Source organism: Pimephales promelas, chromosome 20 (genome assembly GCF_988280905.1).
Source record: "Pimephales promelas chromosome 20, fPimPro1.hap1.1, whole genome shotgun sequence".
Lineage (NCBI taxonomy): Eukaryota > Metazoa > Chordata > Actinopteri > Cypriniformes > Leuciscidae > Pimephales > Pimephales promelas.
In genome coordinates, this window is record NC_142788.1 from 3336103 (window position 1) to 3351840 (window position 15738).

Consider the following 15738-nt stretch of genomic DNA (forward strand, 5'->3'; position numbering starts at 1 on the left):
TATTTTCTGATCAGTTTTTCCCCTGCCAAACCGTAATCTGACCGTCCGTTCATTGCACGTTTGTCTCACCAGTGACGTTTGGTTGCCATAGATACATCAACTAAATGCGTCTCGCACGCAGTGTGTTTATCATGCAATATATACGCGAAAATGTGTTTTTATGTGCATAGGAAACACACCGTGTGTAATATACGTTTGGTTAAGATTATGGCAAGCCAAGAGGTTCAGAATTACACCATAAATGAATCGCGTTTACTGCCAAACATAGTTATATAGTAAGGATAAGCATGGTTTATATTGCCTAATTGCAAGCTTGTTTCAGAAATGGTGACAACACTTTTTTTCCATCATTATTGAACATCATTATAGGAGTATTAGGTTGAATGAGTTAGAATTAAATGTTTTATTAATCATTAGAAAATAGTCATTAAGAGAATCAATTGTTATGCAATGTACTTTTACTTTTAATACTTAAAGTACATTTAAAATCAGGTACTTTTTACTTGCGTATGGTTGTCATTGTGTTACTTCTACTTTTACTAAAGTAAATATTCATCTGGTTATTTGTACTTTTACTTAAGTACTGAGATTCAGCACTTCCTTCACCACTGATTGTGGCCTGTGCTAACTCGTGCATGTGATCCACTGTGAAGGTTCGAGTGACTCTAATTTCATTCACCCTAAAGAATATTTACACTGTCTGAATCATTCAGAGCCTTCAAGTCTCTTAAGTCTGTGTCATGGTGCAATATATCACAGGGAGCAATTGCGAGTGAACAGTGATTTATTGAAACTCAGTCCAATGCAGTAAGCCAGATACAAGGTGACGCAGGGACTTCGACGGTCAACCAGATGATGTGAAGACAGACGGTGAATTCCACAGGACACGGTGAACAATACTCAAAACACGATCGACACTTCACGGAGGACGAGACGATCAGGAACGCAGGGATCAGGAACACAGACACACCAACACCAAACAACGATCTGACAAAGATGAGAGAACAGTGGTGAGTATATATGCATGGTGGTAATCGACTGCAGCTGGTGATGATTGATGATGAGCAGCTGGAGTGGATCAGGTAATGCCACACAGACACGCCCCTCACACACGTGCATTCATACAACAACATAAACACGAGACTAGAAGGAAACAGAGGAACTGTCCACCGTGACAGTACCCCTCTCCCTAAGAACGCCTCCTGGCGTTCTCAGACTCCCTTACCTGTCGATTGTAATCATCGATAAGAGAGTGATCCAGAATGTCTCTAGCAGGAACCCAACTTCTCTCCTCCGGACCGTAACCTTCCCAGTCCACCAAGTACTGGAATCCGCGTCCCCTCCGTCTAGAATCCAGAATGCGATTGACCGAATAGGATGGTTCCCCATCTACGAGTCGCGGCGGTGGGGGAACCGGGACTGGCGGATTAATGCGAGCATAAAACACGGGCTTGACTTTGGATACATGGAACACGGGATGAATTCTCTTGTACGCAAGAGGAAGTTGAAGGCGGACTGCCACCGGACTAATGATCTTGGTGACAGCAAATGGGCCAATAAATTTGGGAGCAAGTTTATTCGAGACGGATCGGAGAGGAATGTTCTTGGTAGAAAGCCACACTTTGGAACCGACGACGTATACGGGAGGCTTCCGCCGGTGGCGATCGGCTTTGGCCTTGGTGCGCGCTCCCACTTGGAGTAGAGTCTCACGGGCTCTAGTCCAAGTGCGATGACACCTCTGGATGAAGGCGTGGGCGGAGGGGACCGCGACTTCGGATTCCAGACTGGGAAAGATTGGTGGCTGGTAACCTACACTACACTCAAACGGAGAAAGGCCCGTAGATGACACTGGTAACGTATTGTGGGCGTACTCCACCATTGACAGTTGCTGACTCCAAGAGGAAGGGTACTTGGAAACCATACATCGCAACGTTCTTTCCACATCTTGGTTGGCTCTCTCAGTTTGACCATTGCTCTGGGGGTGAAACCCAGAGGACAGACTAACAGTCGCCCCCAGTAATTTACAAAATTCTCGCCAAAATTTGGACACAAATTGGGGACCTCTGTCGGAAACCACGTCCATCGGGAGGCCATGTAACCGAAAGACGTGATCTACGATCGTAACCGCTGTCTCCTTAGCTGAAGGTAATTTGGGTAAGGGGATGAAATGTGCTGCCTTCGAGAATCGGTCCACCACAGTTAAAATCACTGTGTTACCCTGAGAGGGTGGGAGGGCGGTAATGAAATCTAGAGCGATATGGGACCAGGGTCTCGAAGGCACCGGCAGCGGTTGAAGTAACCCATCTGGAGGTTGATTGGAAGACTTACCAATAGCACAAACTGAACAAGCCAAAACAAAATCGTGAACGTCGCGAGTCATACGTGGCCACCAAAACCGTTGCTTGACTGAAAAACCAGTGCGAGTAACTCCTGGATGACAGGCTACGTTGGAACTGTGACCCCACTGGATAACGTCAGACCGTAATCCCTCCGGCACGAACAAACGATTCGGTGGGCAACCGGACGGAGGCGTTACCCATTCTAAGGCTCTCTTGACCTTCGCTTCGATCTCCCATGTGAGTGTTGAAACGAATATGGTTTCAGGTAAAATACACTCGGGAGTAGACGGGCGATCGGAAAAATCAAATATGCGAGATAATGCGTCCGGTTTGATGTTCTTGGAACCCGGACGGTAGGAGAGAGTGAAATCAAAACGACCGAAAAAAAGTGCCCACCGAGCCTGCCTGGAGTTCAATCTTTTGGCAGTTCTAATGTATTCAAGGTTCTTGTGATCGGTCCAGACGATAAAAGGTACCCCCGACCCTTCTAACCAGTGGCGCCACTCTTCCAACGCCAACTTGACTGCCAACAACTCTCTGTTACCAATGTCATAATTGCGTTCGGCTGGAGATAAACGATGTGAAAAAAAAACGCGCAAGGATGCATCTTGTCGTCCACAGGTGAACGCTGGGATAACACCGCTCCTACTCCCACCTCTGATGCGTCGACCTCCACCACGAACTGACGTGATGAATCAGGGGTTATCAAGATTGGAGCTGAAACAAAGCGGCTTTTCAGTTTAGCGAACACAGCCTGGGCTGAGTCGGACCACCTGAACGCAGTTCGGGGGGAGGTCAAGGCAGTCAGAGGCGCGACTAGCTGGCTGAAATTGCGAATGAAACGCCGGTAAAAATTGGCGAACCCCAGAAACCTCAACAGGGCCTTGCGTGAATCTGGGCTTGGCCAATCCACCACAGCCTTGATCTTCTCAGGGTCCATCCGCATCCCCTCGGACGACACGATGTATCCTAGAAAGGGAACAGACTGTGCATGAAAATCGCATTTCTCCGCCTTGACAAAAAGCCCATTCTCTAGCAGCCTCTGAAGCACTCGACGGACGTGCTGCACATGCTCCTGGAGAGACGAAGAAAAAATCAATATGTCATCCAGGTAGACATATATGAACTGGTCGATCATGTCTCGCAGCACGTCATTGACCAATGCCTGGAAAACTGCTGGGGAGTTGGACAATCCGAACGGCATGACCAAATATTCAAAGTGCCCCCTAGGGGTGTTAAAAGCAGTTTTCCATTCATCACCCTCCCTAATGCGAACCAAATGATATGCGTTACGCAAGTCCAATTTCGTGAAGATGGATGCTCCCTGCAACCTCTCGAAGGCTGAAGACATCAACGGCAAAGGATAAGTATTCTTTACCGTGATGTTATTCAACCCTCGGTAATCAATGCAAGGTCGCAGCGATCCATCCTTTTTCCCCACAAAAAAGAACACCGCCCCCGCTGGAGAAGAGGAAGGGCGAATGAACTTGGCTGCTAGAGAATCAGAAATATATTTCTCCATAGCCTCTCTTTCAGGAATCGAAAGTGAATATAACTTGCCTTTAGGCGGAGACTTACCTGGCAGTAAATCTATCGCACAGTCATAGGGACGATGCGGAGGGAGAGAAGCAGCACGAGACTTACTGAACACTTCCTTCAGGTCCAGATACTCCGTGGGCACGTTAGACAAATCCCCCGCCTCCTCCTGTAACACAGAAACAGGTACAGACGAACAAGCAGACACAAGACAAGACTTATGACATTCCTTATTCCACTCCAGCACAGCTTTATGAATCCAGTCCACACGGGGGTTGTGTTTGATGAGCCAAGGATGTCCAAGAACAACGGGTGCCAGGGGTGAGTCCAAAATAAGAAAAGAAATAGTCTCGGTGTGGTTGCCAGAGGTGATGAGAGTAATGTCTTCGGTTCTGTGTGAGATGGTGGGGAGTTCTTGGCCATTTAATGCGTGCACAGAAATCCGGTGATCGAGGGAACGGAGGGGAATTTGAAAAGTGCGTGCAAAATTAAAATCCATAAAATTACCTTCCGCCCCGGAGTCCAGTAGTGCAAGACAGTCGTGTTGGTTAGTTGACCATCTCAGTCTTACCGAGAGGAGAGTGGAAGTAGATGTTGCTGATGAGGTCTTCTTGGCGGAGATCCCACCCGACAGTAGCCTCACGTTTACTGTCGGGCTTGGCCTTTTACCGGGCAGTTGTAAGCATAATGACCAGTCCCTCCGCAATACAGGCAAAGGCCCTGGGACCTCCGCCTCTCCCTCTCCTCCCGGGAAAGCCGAGCTCGACCCACCTGCATAGGCTCGTGATCGTTGACGGGACTGACCACGTCCCTGCCGCTGGATCGTTGGACGTCCATCTCTCCGAATGTACGGGTGGAAGTTGTTCTGCGCTCGACTCTGGACAGTCGAGCGTCCACCCGTAAGGCGAGGTCAATCAGGCCGTTGAGAGTCGTGGGGAGATCCAGGGCATAGATCTCCTTCTGGACGTGGTCAGCCAGCCCATGCAGGAACATGTCCCACTGCGCCTCCTCGTTCCAGCCACACTCCGCCGCCAGAGTCCTGAACTCGATTGAGAACTCCGATACTGAACGTCTTCCTTGGCGAAGTTCCGCCAACGTTCTGGCCGCCTCTCTTCCTGATACTGACCTGTCGAACACTTTCTTCATTTCTTTCGACAGGTCCTGGAACGAGGAACAGCATGGGTTCTGGTTTTCCCACACCGCCGTTCCCCAGAGTGCCGCTCTCCCAGTCAATAATGTCAGTACAAATGCAACCTTGGTCTGTTCGTTGGAAAAAGTGCGTGGCTGCAAGGCAAAATGCATAGAACACCGGTTTAGAAATGCTCTGCAAAATGAAGGCTCACCCGAATAGGCTTCTGGTACCGGCAAACGGGGTTCCGACTGGGAGGGGCTTCCCGATGGTGCGAGAGGAACGGCAGGTGTGGGGGGCGCAGCGGGAACACGTAGGCGCTGGATCTGCTGGGTGAGCTCGGACACCTGCGTCACCAAAGCTTGAACTGCGCGACCCGTGTCGCCGATCTCCTTCTCCTGAGAGTTCATTCTCTGAATGCTGTGATGTACGAACTCCTCGATGGATGTGGCTGCAGCACTCGCTGCTCCCATTTGACGGTCAGATCGTTCTGTCATGGTGCAATATATCACAGGGAGCAATTGCGAGTGAACAGTGATTTATTGAAACTCAGTCCAATGCAGTAAGCCAGATACAAGGTGACGCAGGGACTTCGACGGTCAACCAGATGATGTGAAGACAGACGGTGAATTCCACAGGACACGGTGAACAATACTCAAAACACGATCGACACTTCACGGAGGACGAGACGATCAGGAACGCAGGGATCAGGAACACAGACACACCAACACCAAACAACGATCTGACAAAGATGAGAGAACAGTGGTGAGTATATATGCATGGTGGTAATCGACTGCAGCTGGTGATGATTGATGATGAGCAGCTGGAGTGGATCAGGTAATGCCACACAGACACGCCCCTCACACACGTGCATTCATACAACAACATAAACACGAGACTAGAAGGAAACAGAGGAACTGTCCACCGTGACAGTCTGGTCTTATCTAGTCAACAACACTGCTAATCTACAATACTGATAGATGTCTCCCACCTCAGTGGACTCGCACGGTTAAGACTCTCGAAATGTAATCTATCAGGGGTGTATACATGTTCAAAATATCGCGATAATGGGCCCTAGCTGCAATATCTGCCAGTATTCATGCTACTGTTTAGATCTCTTCTGAAAGAAACGTGAAGCAACAAGTGACATCTAAAGAGATGATGATTTCATGCTCTGTAAAACAACAGCTCCTAAATGAAATAAAACACTCAAGAAATATGAGATCAGAATGAGAATTATAAGGCTGTTTTATGTGCAGAACAGAGAGATGACTCACAGGTTCACCATCTGTGTCTACACACACACACACTCACACTGCGTGTCTGTGCAGCATGCGGTGCTACAGCAGATCTGCCTGCAGCAGTTCACCGTGTTGATCTGTGTATTACAGGACGCAGTCCAGGATATAAATTATACTCAATCTGCAGTCACAAATGTGTTGGATCTCTAAAGCATGTGTAAGCAAATATTTATACTGAAAACAGCCCCACCAGTTAAACTGGATCGTGGCTATTACTAAATCCCTTCGGAAGAAGAAGCCCTGTGTTTTTCTGGGAATACTTACTAAAGAATCACATTCTTAAGATTTCCTGGCTGATGAATTTTACATGATGGTTTTTGACAATGCACACAAAAACTAGGATGGACTTCTTAAAGGAGTAGTTCACTTTTGAAAAAACGTTTGCTGATAATTTACTCGCCCCCATGTCATCCAAGATGTCCATGTCTTTCTTTCTTCAGTCGAAAAGAAATTAAGGTTTTTGATGAAAACTTTCCAGGATTTTTCTCCATATAATGGACTTCAATGGGAACCAAACGGTTCAATGTCCAAAAGACACTTTCAGTACAAACTGCAAACTGTTGATGAATACGGGTCTTATCAAGTGAAACAATCGCTCATTTTAAAAAAATGAATAACAAAGTTTAAGTTTTATAAGCTCAAATGGTCACCTTGCTCTGTTCTGTGATGCGCGTTCGTGACTCTCCTATTCGGACTCGTTCATCAAAACGAACGAATCTTTTTCCGAGTCAATTCATTCGTTTCGTTCGTTGAATGAACCAAATGACTCGGAAAAAGATTTGTTCATTTTGATGAACGAGTTCGAACAAGAGAGTCACAAACGTGCATCACTGAACAGAGCAAGGTGACCATTTGAGCTTATAAAACTTAAATCTGGAATCGTTTAAAGCCCTTTGAACAGTTTGCACTAAAACTGTCTTTTGGACCTTGAACCGTTTGGTTCCCATTGAAGTCCATTATATGGAGAAAAATGCTGGAATGTTTTCATCAAAAACCTTAATTTCTTTTTGACTGAAGAAAGAAAGACATGGACATCTTGGATGACATGGGGGTGAGTAAATTATCAGCAAAAGTTTTTTTCAAAAGTGAACTACTCCTTTAAGGCCACCAAACTTAAACTGGTGTGACGTCTGAACTGTGTGATTTAAAAATAAAATAAAAAAAAAATCTGGTCAAAATGAAGTTTCTTAAGAGTTTGTTTTGGGAGACTACCATTGGTCCTTGGTGAACACAATAGGTGGGCTTGGCTCTGAAGCTCCGCCTTCTTTAACATGGAAATCTTCGCGAGTGAAAACATGAACATATCGGAGAGCTGCTTTATAGAAGAAACTGAAATTGCAATTCTGACTAAAAGAGACACTGACACTTTTTTCACGTTTTATACTGTAAAGCTTCTTGCTTTAAATTCATACATTGTATAAAGTGCTATATAACTAAACGTGCCAAACTGCAGAGCTGGTGCAAGCATATCCTCCTCGCTCAGATGCTTTCTTAACTGCTGTTTTCGCACCGCCGCCGCCATTTTTGTTGTGTGTCGATTTTAGTTATTGAGAGTAAAGTGTGGGGGCGGCATTGGATGTTCATTGGTTTAATAAAAAAAAAAAAAAAGAACTTCTCCATGAGTATGTCAGGTTTACAAACCTTTTATCCACCTAACAAATCATCTATTACATTGTAGGAACCATCTAGTAACAGCCTGACAAACACCCACAGAGTCTTAGTATCATTGTGTTGACTTTTGCAGGTAAACACCATTCAAATTTTCTAATAAATAGTAAAAAACAATTGGGAGTTTTTCTGTTGAAGGCAGAGGGAAGTTTAGAAACAATATTTGGTTCATCTGCTGTTTGTTTGTCTCTCAGTTTGCTGTGTCAGGACATTTTTTACATTTTGAGATATTCATACTTTTAGCTTGACAAACATCTGGGCCCTGTTACTTCTTTGTGAATGCATATACATGTCTAAGAGGAGTTTTGACACAGATAACCCTTCATTAGTCAGACATGTGCTCTCCTGTTTAATGGTTTTGGTCGTCCAGCCAACAATGAAAGCAGAAAACCAAGCCCAAATGAATTACTGAGTTTCTCTCTCTTCGTGTTTTCACATTTCAGATTTGTTGGGACAGGGAGAGACTTGTGTTCACAATTTTCATTTTCAAAATATTGTATCTGAAAGATCCGAACCCTGAACCACAAACATTACTGTTCATAATGTGGAAAAATGTACTTATCATGGTATGATTAAAAACAAAATCCAGATCTATACTATGTAAAAGCATAACTTGCACTCATCCTCAACTCTCATTCTTACTGAAAAAGGAGCATTTATTGAAACTAAGCTGCATGTCCATCCACAACTTACATTTTAATTTTTACAGAGCAACATCCTGACAGTCAACCACAGCTTTCTAGATCCCTTAAACATGTAGCAACTTACTTGGAAAAAGCCTCAATACACACTGCTAAGTTTTGTACAGACATCAATCAGTCAAAAAACTAGAGTTAATATCTCTATGCACAAGCAATCTTTGAAAGATAATCCACAGAGTCCAGTGATACTTTTGACTTTAGTTATATTTGGGTTGTGTTTTAGAGACTGTGGTTTCAGTTTTAATACCAAACACATGGGATCCCAATACTGGCTTACCCACACCATTTTTATAAGTGTGTGTTAAAAACCGCTGTCTATTTCTGCCTTTGTGCCTAAAATGAGCTTTTTATGTGCTCCTGATATGTAGCTCCTGTGTATGTGTTTAATGTGCACTTTTTCAGAGTAATGATTGTGAAGGATTGATGTTTGTAGGTCAATATAAATAGTTTGGAGGTCAAATCCACCAATTACCATATGATGCGGTAGTCACCTGGCCTGTAAACAGAGCGCTCATGCTCACTGTGTCGAGAGCCTTTCTGATGTGTAATCAATGAATCACTCAATGGCTCGTAGCCATTCCCAACACTATGGCCAATTATTCAACATATTTTAGCTGATGTCACATTATGATGCGTTTCCTGCACATGATTTTATCTGAAATATGTGGCTTGTTTGTTTTAACAAGCCAGTCACTGAAAAATTGGTGATTATCAGTCGACAGATGAGTCATTTAATCTAAATAATTTAAAATGTTACAAATGATTGTGACACTCCAACACTATCTCACGACCAATTCGTACGAATTCGACGCATGATTAAAGTGGCTAATTCGTACTAATTCGTACGATTTGTCTAAACCCATGTGATGGTTAGGTTTAGGATTAATTATTTGTGATTAATTATTTGAAAGTTTTCAATCAATTTACAGCTTTAATTAGCTTTATGTTTCCCATGTAGGTTGCGTCCGACCGTGACCTGAATCTCACACAAACTCAAATAGTGTTGTCCCTGTGTGCCCTTTGTGGGTGTGTCTATGTGCTTATGGCAATTTTACAAGGACTTTTATTATTATTTATTCTGCATTGTATCTTTTGTCATGATTAAGGTCGTAAATATGTTAGGTGTGTGTGCGTTAGTGTAAAACTTAAGTATGACGGAAACACTTCAGTGTCAGGAAGCAGGAATGACTGTTGGACTGTACTGAGGTACTTTCCTCAAGAATGTGCGACAGTTATCGAAACAATGCCCATGTTTTACACCATGACAATGTTTTGGGTTTCATACAATTTTACCGATTTCCTCTGGAGGGTGTTTATGTGTGTTAGGTGAAGTTTTTTCTTCTCTTGACTGAAGGTCAACCAAGTGTCTGGTTCTTACAGTTACACTCTGAGTGTGTGTGTGTGTGTTTTCAAAGCATTGGCTCCTGACTGAGCGCTGAGCAAAAATCCCATCTCTACGTCCATCTCAGACTGTTTTCAGATCTATTTCTGTATGTGTAGCCTCTTTAAAGTGACCCAATTGTGTGTATAGTGAGGAGGACAGTTCGCCCTTGGCTCTCGCTTTCTTAACCCCTCCAGTTCTATCCAACTTTCTTTCTTTCAAACTGTTTATTATATTCCAGTCATTTTTTTACAATTTGCATTGCCCGCAGCATTAACTGTGATCCAGTTACTGCATCCAAAAAATATCATCGACTGTGTGTGTGTCTTGTGATATGGTGGTGCATCAGGAGAATGATCATCAGATATATGTTCTCTCTCTCTCTCTCTCTCTCTCTCTCTGATCTCATAGAGGTGTGGACGCGGTGAACGCTCAGCCTGACTTTGAGAGTCAGCCTCAAGTTGTGTGTGTGTGTGTGTTTGACAGCAAGCAAGACTGCTTGAGCCCGAGGACATGGAATTAAATCTACGAAGGATTTTACTCTCAAGAAAACTGTGTGAATCAGTCCAAAGGACAGGAAACACCGGCAAAGCTGTTTAAAAGGTGAGTTTATGGCTGTTATTTATTTATTCATTCACAATGATAATGACATTTGTATAGACTCAGTGTGTAGTGACGACAACCAAAAACTGGACATTCGAAGAGATACCTCAACTTGAAGTTTATTAGGTTATTGCTCTGACCATGTTGTACCATGTTAGACGGAGGCATTATTGAATTCTTGAGTTATACGATGTCATTTAGACAGATTATTTCATAAGATTCTTCCAACTTGACACAACATATATCCATTATACACTGAGTGAGGATTACTTTTAAAATTTAGGTATATTTTCTGAAAATAAGATTCTTAATATCCTATCTCATTTATTTTGTTCCAATGATATTTCATTATTTTATAAAGTAGATAATGGTACTGCTTGAAAAACATTGTAAAATAAAGTGCAACTGATTTTTATCTTCTTCAGCGCACTAATACTGAACACACATCCATATTAGTCAGAGGAAGACCATTTCCACCTCCTGTTGACTGCTCACCCAGCATGATCATCTGAGGCCAAACACCACTTCCTCCATCACACACACACACACAATGACACTGAACCCTTGAAACACAAAGCTGGCCATATAATTTCCATCTTATTACACGGCTAGTCGGCTACTAATGAAAAAATTGCCATTAAACATTGATTTGAGTTTGAATTTTGAAATGACACAAGAGACATGAAACACAGATCAGTGAGTTTACCAGTTGCTGCACAATCAATGTGAGTGTGTGCATTTGTTTTGCTATACCAGATTTTTGAAAACTCATGTTTGTCAATGTGTTTGTGTGAAGGTGTGTGTGGTGGGGGCTGTGGACATGGTTTAGGGATTGGGGTCAGGGACGAAGGCTTTAATTTATCATCAAAACAACATCTAACATTCACACCACCACACACACTTGAACACAATCATGCAAAGACAAACAGAAAGACGGACGCACACACAGCCACCTGCTGAAATGTTGCCTATTACAAGGATGTATCTGAGGAAATTTGCTTTAGATTTGCATCTGGTGGAGTGTGACGATATATTCATGTATGCAAACTTACAACAAAAGTAGCTTGTTTTGCCCATATAGTGTTAGAGCAGAGTATTTGCCCTCTATATCAGTCTTCGAGAAAGAGAGAGAACTCATTTTGTAACGATGTTCTTTTGTGTGGGCCGTCCCACCCCTCAGATCCCCAAACCTGTTGTCATAACAACAGCTGTCTTCCTGGCAACCCCCACCCGTCTGCGTTTTGTGTTTTTGTACTTCGATAAAGTCTGGGGTACAAAATTGTTCCCAGAATTCTGGCAAATTAAATGATATTCAGTATTTAATATAGCCCTAATATAACCATAACCCCAACCCTTACCCTTTCATTAAAATGTTATACACACATTCCTCTAGAAGATCTAGTTCCTGCCATGTACATAAAAGTTAGTTATTGATCTGCATGTGTTCTGTGCTGTGATACACGCAGTAACTGAATCCCATTAAGAAGTTGGACATTGAGCGATTAACTCAAACAGTAGAGCGTTCATGGGTTCGATTCCCAGGTACCGAAATGCAATGTAAGTCACTTTGGATAAAAGCATCTGCCAAATGGATAAATGTAAATGAAGTATAGCGCACTTTACTACATGACATGTAATGGTGCCAGTGCCATTATTTGCCTTTTTTAAAATTAAAATACTCTGTCATTTATGGACATGCAGATAAGAGTAATATATCATTACATACTGTAAAAACTACTTTTATTTGTGTACACTCACAATAACAACAAAACGTTGCGCTTCAGTAAAATAAAGAAGGCTTTCTGCCGTCTCGGTCTCTGTGACCTGAAGTGCGTCACGTAAATGAACCGAAACTCAGAGTATATAGGCTACTTGCCATCCATCGATAGAAAGCTTGAAATGTCTACTTTTAAACCAACCAATTGAAAAACTCTGATTATGTAACCGTATGAAAGGTGCATTTCTCTCTAAAGGCGTATTAACTATACTGAGGAGATGAAGAGTCATCATCTTCAACTTCATCTTTGCAGCCGACACTGACTCAGAAAACACGAGTTTATTAATAAACAATAAAAATGTCTCCTTTGTATTTTTTCCAACTCACTCATAATCATTACATTTGCCAGTGCCTTGCGGCGAGCTTTATGCGTGTGCTTGAGCGCAAGGCATATATTCCGACCCTAATTTAATTAGTAATTAATACTATCGTGCAACTAGTCAACTAATTGCTTAAATGAACGACTACTAGACAACTTTACAAAAAAAATGTAGTCGGGGCAGCCCTATAACATATTAAGGATAACACTTTTGGGTAACACTTTAGAATACGGTTCCTTCGTTAATGAATAACTACACAAGAACTAATGAGTAACACAATATTAACAATCTAGTAACTATTATTAACTAACAAGAAACTCTGATTAACGAACTAGTAAGTAATAGCGCACAGACGAAAGTGGTAGTTCACTATTAAGTAATCAATAACTACTATTTTTTTAATACTTCCCAGAGAACTACTGAAAAAGTTTATTAATAATCTAGTAACTACTATTAACTAAAATAAATTCTTATTAACAAATTACTTAGTAATAGCTCACAGATGAAAGTGTTACTAGATACTTCTGTGGGAATTACTAATTATTTGGATTCGTATTATAAAGTGAAGATCATTGGAACTAACTAGTAATTACTTAAGTGTTACTAAAGACATTTTCTAAAAGTTACTAAAGTTCACCAAAAATCTCAAACGTTTACACAAATCATGACTAGATCATGTAGTAACACTTGAGTAATTACTAGTTAGTTCCAACGATCTTCACTTTATAATACGAATCCAAATAATTAGTAATTCCCACAGAAGTATATAGTTAACACTTTCATCTGTGAGCTATTACTTACTAATTCGTTAATCAGAGTTTCTTGTTAGTTAATAATAGTTACTAGATTGTTAATATTGTGTTACTCATTAGTTCTTGTGTAGTTATTCATTAACGAAGTGTTACCCACTTTTGTAACGTTTATAATTCTCTTTTGTTTTGGTTCGGTTTCTGTTCCCTGTTGTAGTTTCCTCAATGTGCCAGTTAATCACTAATGAAGTTCACCTGTCGTTCATTTAGTTATCAAACCTTAGTTCCCTTTGTTAGTTTGTCCGTTATTGTTGTGCTAAACTTGGTTGTTCTGTTCCTGCCTGAGGTCCCGCTTTGGGTTATAATGCACAGCATTTTCACCTTGTCCCGCACGTTGCATATTGAGGAAATGTCCCGCATCAGTCTATTGGTTTTTAATTATCATGTTAAGAAAACGTGCATGCGTTCTTTTGCCTTTTTAAGAAAGCATTTTAATTATTATTTTTACAGCATTGTTTTTCACCTATATTTAACAGCCCTTCGTCTAAGTAGCCTATAAATACAACAGGCGTTTTTTATATCTTATCCAATGGTTGAAAAGAAAGCAGTAAACACGGCCACTAGGTTCTGACGGCTGTCAATCAAAATGTGGACCGGTGATTCGTCCCTGTCAGAAAACACATGGATAATTCGGTCAATTAAAATTTTGTAATTTAACAGGATTTATCTGTTGTTGTTTAACCTGTTGCCTGCTGTGGTTGTTTTAATTCACATCCTTTCTAAAAATATGAAAGTTTTTGGTTTTTAATATATTCTTGATATAAGAAAGACTTTCTAATTTCATGTTGTTTTGTATTTATTTGTTCATTTTTTACAGCTGAAAGGCAGAATACTTTTAGAATGTTTTTATTAAGTTAGATAGACATTACATAACAGTTTCAGGGTATGTTTTAGTTTTGGTAACATGTCCCATATTGTCCCACACAAACTTATAATCATCCCACATTTGGTTTGTTTGTGTTACGAACCGCTCCGAGACAAGAAGCAGTTCGTTACTGGCCAGGTCATGTTTGTAAATGAGAAGTGGTTCTCAAACATTTTACCTGGATAAATAAAAAAATAAAAAAGAGAGAGAGAAGAAGGTTGAGGATCAAAATGCAGTTTATTAAAGAATAGTCGTACAGGCAGGGTCAAGAATCAGCAGACAGGACAATGCAGGGTTCTCAAGTTTGAGCAAAAGCTTGGAGTGAGATCACACGCGGTTAGGGGAGGAGCCATAATGAAGCCCCGCCCCACCCATCCCCGCCCCCAATTTTACCCATTGTTCATAATTAACCAGAACAAATTAAAATTATAACAATTAGTAAATCTGATAAATGACAGAGCAATTCATCACATCAAATATACTCTTTAATGCAGTATTACAAATATAGCTAACCAAAAATATAACAAATTGCTCCAAACAGTTTCAAACAAATCTTTAAAAATTGCATTTTGATTTTTGAATGCGTCTTCTAGACGAATGATTTATTGTGTGGTGGGACATTGAGAACAAATGGACAGATTAGAGTGCACCACCTCTTCCACTGTCTCCTCCTCTAATCTGGCAACCTTTTTAGGGGGCTTACCCTTTGGTGCCCAAAATGACAAAATATCTTTCTGCTTTTTTCCTGACATCTTTGAAAAATACAAATGCAACATTATGACAATGATTAAATATTACCCAGAGCAATCTGCTGTAATACATCCTTAATGTAACTAGAAAGACTATTAATATTACAGTATAATATAATTTAAAATAAAATCAGTAAATCTTCATTCCTTTCCATACCCACTAACATTTCTCTTAGTTTCAGATAACGTAAGATAGCAAAACTGAGCCTGGTTGCAAAGTAGTTGTAGAGTTTTTGACTGCATCAATAATAATGTACGATGGGCTACATATTAAATGTTCTAGCCCAAAAATGTTAGACGAGCTTCTTCCAACTTACCTTCTTCTCCATCACGACACATGTGTTCGCGCGATGTTGTTGGTTACCTAGTAACGAACGTACGGTGGCCGAGGATGTTCCGTCCATTTCCGTGTGTTCGCGCTACTGAATGACATGTCATGTATAGATCAGTGGTGCACGCAGCGCGCATACAGTATATGTTGCCTAGTAACGAACGCAATCTGGCGGAGATACGCGCTGGCGGCAGGAAACTTCACTTTGTTTGCCTGCGTCTCGTATACA

General features: G+C 41.6%; 2 protein-coding genes across 2 annotated transcripts in view; one reads left to right on the top strand and one right to left on the bottom strand.

Moving 5' to 3' along the window:
- Positions 1-2801: 2801 nt before the first annotated feature.
- On the bottom strand, positions 2802-4374 carry LOC120461633 (uncharacterized). The gene has a single exon (XM_089124467.1). It carries the CDS (start codon positions 4372-4374, stop codon positions 2827-2829), a length of 1548 nt encoding a protein of 515 aa, XP_088980593.1. The 3' UTR covers positions 2802-2826.
- A 6086-nt stretch (positions 4375-10460) lies between these two features.
- Positions 10461-15738, top strand: part of LOC120462654 (pleckstrin homology domain-containing family G member 1) — an 84225-nt gene continuing 78947 nt past the window's right edge. The window contains exon 1 of the mRNA XM_089124213.1: positions 10461-10658. The gene's annotated coding sequence lies outside the window, so the exon portion shown is untranslated. The remainder of the gene's footprint in view (positions 10659-15738) is intronic.